General features: G+C 43.1%; 1 protein-coding gene across 1 annotated transcript in view; it reads right to left on the reverse strand.

The window, feature by feature from the left end:
- The window catches only part of LOC131985492 (protein disulfide-isomerase A3-like), a 7,680-nt gene extending 5,308 nt beyond the window's left edge, over positions 1 to 2,372 (reverse strand). Inside the window, exons 1-5 of the mRNA XM_059350627.1 lie at positions 2,126 to 2,372; positions 1,764 to 1,842; positions 1,078 to 1,195; positions 880 to 987; positions 503 to 641 (exon numbers count right to left, since the gene is read on the reverse strand). Coding sequence (XP_059206610.1) covers positions 503 to 641; positions 880 to 987; positions 1,078 to 1,195; positions 1,764 to 1,842; positions 2,126 to 2,268 — 587 coding nt within the window. The 5' untranslated portion in view covers positions 2,269 to 2,372. The remainder of the gene's footprint in view (positions 1 to 502; positions 642 to 879; positions 988 to 1,077; positions 1,196 to 1,763; positions 1,843 to 2,125) is intronic.
- Positions 2,373 to 5,000: the final 2,628 nt, after the last annotated feature.

The raw sequence follows: 5,000 nt of genomic DNA on the forward strand, positions 1-5,000 counted from the left end.
TGCTACTGACGAGTCACCTGAGACAGACAGACCTGTTACTGACGAGTCACCTGTTACTGACGAGTCACCTGAGACAGACACAACTGTTACTGACGAGTCATCTGAGACAGACAGATCTGTTACTGACGAGTCACCTGTTACTGACGAGTCACCTGAGACAGACAGACCTGTTACTGACGAGTCACCTGTTACTGACGAGTCACCTGAGACAGACAGACCTGTTACTGACGAGTCATCTGAGACAGACAGACCTGTTACTGACGAGTCACCTGTTACTGACGAGTCATCTGAGACAGACAGACCTGTTACTGACGAGTCACCTGTTACTGACGAGTCACCTGAGACAGACAGACCTGTTACTGACGAGTCACCTCTTACTGATGAGTCACCTGAGACAGAGTGACCTGTTGCTGACAAGTTACCTGAGGCAAGGACAGAGACACCTGGTTGTGCGTGTGTGTGTGTGTGTGTGTGTGTGTGTGTGTGTGTGTGTGGGACTCACTCGGAGGACTCGGAGGACTTGGTGTACTTGTCGGCGAGCTTCAGGTCGAGACTGTGAGCGAACCTGAACTGTTCCCTCAGCAAACCAGCAGCTCTCAGGAACTCTGACAGGTGAGAGCTGTCTGCACCTGAGAACACACCTGAGACACACACACACACACACCTGAGAACACACCTGAGACACACACACACACCTGAGAACACACCTGAGACACACACACACACACACACCTGAGAACACACCTGAGACACACACACACACACACACACCTGAGAACACACCTGAGACACACACACACACCTGAGAACACACCTGAGACACACACACACACACACCTGAGAACACACACACACACACATGTGACATCATCATCGTACCGACGATGCTGGCGTCGTATTGGTCGATGAAGTTCTGCAGGTGGTCCCTGGTCTCCAGGTAAACCGAGTCAGGACCAGTCTGCTTCCTCATCACCTGGTAGATCCCCTCTACACACACACACACACACACACACACACAGTTCAGTTTTTGTTTATTTATTAGATTTTGTTTGTTTGTGTCTATTGGTGTTGGTTTACCTGCGGTGCGGGGTCCGTCGTAGGGGGCGGAGTCTCTGCCATTCCTGAAGATCTTCAAGGTCGGGTAACCCGACACCCCGAACCGAGAACACGTCTCCAGGTGGGACGTACAGTCCACCTGGACAGGTGAGACAGGCAGGTAGAGACAGACAGGTAGAGACAGGCAGGTGAGACAGACAGGAAGAGACAGGCAGGTGAGACAGGCAGGAAGAGACAGGCAGGTGAGACAGACAGGAAGAGACAGGCAGGTGAGACAGACAGGAAGAGACAGGCAGGTGAGACAGACAGGAAGAGACAGACAGGTGAGACAGACAGGAAGAGACAGGCAGGTGAGACAGGCAGGAAGAGACAGGCAGGTGAGACAGACAGGAAGAGATAGGCAGGTGAGACAGGCAGGTAGGGACAGGCAGGTGAGATAGACAGGTGAGACAGGCAGGTAGGGACAGACAGGTGAGACAGGCAGGTGAGACAGGCAGGTAGAGACAGACAGGAAGGGATGGAAGGAAGAGAGTTTGATTACGCCATGAAAAGTGTTGTATTTTCCTTCTAGAAAAGTCTGATCCAGTTCTCATAGGTGTCTATGGGACAGTCGGTACTGAAAGGTTCTCATAGGTGTCTATGGGAGAGTCTGTACTGTCCATCCAGCAGGAGACAAACAATATTAATAATGATGATGATGTCATCACCTTGGCCAGCTGGACCGCCCCCTTCAGTCGACTCGCTGCTTTCTCAAACTCTGGAGACAACTTCTTACAGTGTCCACACCTGAGGAGACAAGGAGAGGAGACAAGGAGACAGGAGACAAGGAGACGGGAGAGGAGACGGGAGAGGAGACAAGGAGACAGGAGAGGAGACAGGAGACAGAAGATAAGACAAGGAGACAGGAGACAAGGAGAGGAGACGTGAGAGGAGACAAGGAGACAGGAGTGGAGACAAGGAGAGGAGACATGAGAGGAGACAAGGAGACAGGAGAGGAGACATGAGTATTCCCGGTATATTCCAGGTATTTTCCCGTTATATCCCCGGTATTTCCCGGTATTTCCGTTACCATGGAGCGTAGAATTTGACCAGCATGGTCTCGTGCTCGGCCGCCAGGTAATCGAAGTCCGCGTCCCCGAGCTCGAGCACGTCTCTGCGCGTGCACAGCGCGGCGGGGAGCGCGGCCAGGAGCGCGAGCAGGGCGGGAAACATCCTGACGGACAAAATAAAAGCCGAGTCGGTCCTTCGGTCCTTCCGGTCCTCCGTTAATCCTGAACCCGGTCCCCGTTAATGGTCCTCCGGTCCCGTTACCGAGCCAACAGACGACTCACGCTTCCGGTCATACACTCCAAAATAAAATCCACATCCGCTCTTAGAAGCGACGTGTTTCACAGTCAAACAGTGAAAAGATGTTTTATTTTGAAAAGTAAATGAACTATTTATAATATTTAACTGTTTGTCTTCCGGCTCGGACTCTGAATTAACGTTCATAACGCTTCTGTGACGGAGAATGCTTTTATTGTGAAGGCTCCCAGCTGTCACATTGAAGGCGGGACGTAAAGAGAAAATACCAGAAAGCTGCTCTCTGATTGGTCCGCAGCGGGTAGTAGTGACGTCATGTCGCCTCCCCGTTGGTCCAGTAACCTGCCGGTCACAGCGCGTCATCACCCGCCACCGATCACATTATAAACAATAATTTAAGCATTTTCTCTCCTCATGGCTCAAATGATTCAGCTGGAGCAGCAATAAACAGATTTAATGGTGATATTCTGGAGGCGACAGCTTCAAATGAAGGCCGCTGCTTTCTGTTTATTGTTTGTAATGTTTATGGACAAACAGAGCAAGCAAAGGACATGTTTTATGAATTATCTTTAAGTTGGACGTCTTAAAGGAAAGATTCTACTATTGTCATAGGAGAACCGGAAGGAGTTCCTTCACTGTTAATAAAGATCTGGAAAAAACAAAAAACATTTTAATTTATGAACCTGTTTTAAAATAAAGAACATTTAACAGAATTAGAACATAACTAGTTTTTATTATTCTGAATAAAAATATTTAATAATATCATTAGTTTGAACAAGCAAGACATTATATGAAAATTTAGAATAAAATATTGAAATATTTTTTTAAGACCAAAACAACAACTTGGCAATTTAAGTGTACTTTATTTATAAATAAAATATTTTATATAATATTTATAAGTTTTATACATCGACCAAGAAAAATCACTTTACACGTTTATGATTAATTTTATGAGGAATTTTGTTAAACATGTTGATGAAACTACTTAATTATTTTCCTTCTTGTTTATTTTAATTATAAATGATTTTAACATCTGCTACTTTAATTAATGAACCTTTGATTTAAAATAAAGAAAATTTAACAGAATTATCCGTTTTTATTATTCTTAAAATATTTAATGAAATCATTTGTTTGAAATAAAAATATTTCAAACGACCCAATATGAACATTGGAAAACATTTTTACTTATAAAATATAAAAATATTTTTTTAAAGGCAGACCAAAACAACAAATTAGTAATTTAAGTCTACTTTATTTTTATGAATGACATATTTAATATATTATATATATATATATATATATATATATATATATATATATATATATATATATATATATATATATAATATATTATATATTATATATTAAGTTTTGTATGTTGACCAAGAAAAACATTTAATTTTTTAATGAGGAATTTTGTTAAATATGTTTAAATTATAAATACGAGTAATGAAGAAAAGTTTAGACATTAAGGTGAAAAATCCAACAAAAACTGTCTGTGATTTGATGAAACTATTTAATTATTATTTTCCTTCTTATGTTTACTTTATGAATGAGTGAATAACAATAAATAAATAAAATCTAAACTTTGTCTCAATGAATCCACAACATAGATTTTTCTGACGACGAACAAATACAACGAGTTAAAAACATGTAAAAATATTTTATTGGACCTTCATCATTCATATTCAACATGAATCAGTTTGTAAACAAACAGAAAAACTAAAGAAAACAAAAACATTTTCGTTTTTCTGAAAAGTTGAAATTTAGTTTGAATAGAAACTGAAATCTGAAAGTTTGTTTCTAAATCTTCAACAAACTCAAACAAACATTTTAAACGTTTATAGAAAAAAAAACGTCCGACGAGAACCAGAACCAGAGGAGAGGAGACAAGGAGACGAGGAGACAAGGAGACGAGGAGACAAGGAGAGGAGGAGACAAGGAGAGGAGGAGACAAGGAGACAAGGAGAGGAGACAAGGAGAGGAGGAGACAAGGAGAGGAGACAAGAAGACAGGAGAGGAGACAAGGAGACGAGGAGACAAGGAGAGGAGACAAGAAGACAGGAGAGGAGATGAGAGAGGAGACAAGGAGACAGGAGAGGAGACAAGGAGACGAGGAGACAAGGAGATGAGGAGACAAGGAGATGAGACAAGGAGACAGGAGACAAGGAGAGGAGGAGACAAGGAGAGGAGGAGACAAGGAGACAAGGAGAGGAGGAGACAAGGAGAGGAGACAAGAAGACAGGAGAGGAGACAAGGAGACGAGGAGACAAGGAGAGGAGACAAGAAGACAGGAGAGGAGATGAGAGAGGAGACAAGGAGACAGGAGACGAGACAAGGAGACGAGGACAGGACCAGAGGTTTGGTTCTGGTTCTGGTTCTGGAACTCTGAACTTTATCTGGATATTTTATATCAGACAAATAATGTAAATAAAAAAAAAAACAAAGATTATTAAGACAGAAGAAATTAACAAAGACCAACTTTAATTTTCCAGAGGTCCGTGTTTCTCAGAGGGGGCGGAGCCTCGTAGAGGGGGCGGGGCATCAAGGGGCGGGGCCTCCAAGAGGGGTGGAGCCTCGGAGGGGGGCGGAGCCTCAGCGAGGTCTCAGCAGATAAATTAACAATAAATAACTACGGACTA

Source organism: Centropristis striata, chromosome 14 (assembly GCF_030273125.1).
Source record: "Centropristis striata isolate RG_2023a ecotype Rhode Island chromosome 14, C.striata_1.0, whole genome shotgun sequence".
Classification (NCBI taxonomy): domain Eukaryota; kingdom Metazoa; phylum Chordata; class Actinopteri; order Perciformes; family Serranidae; genus Centropristis; species Centropristis striata.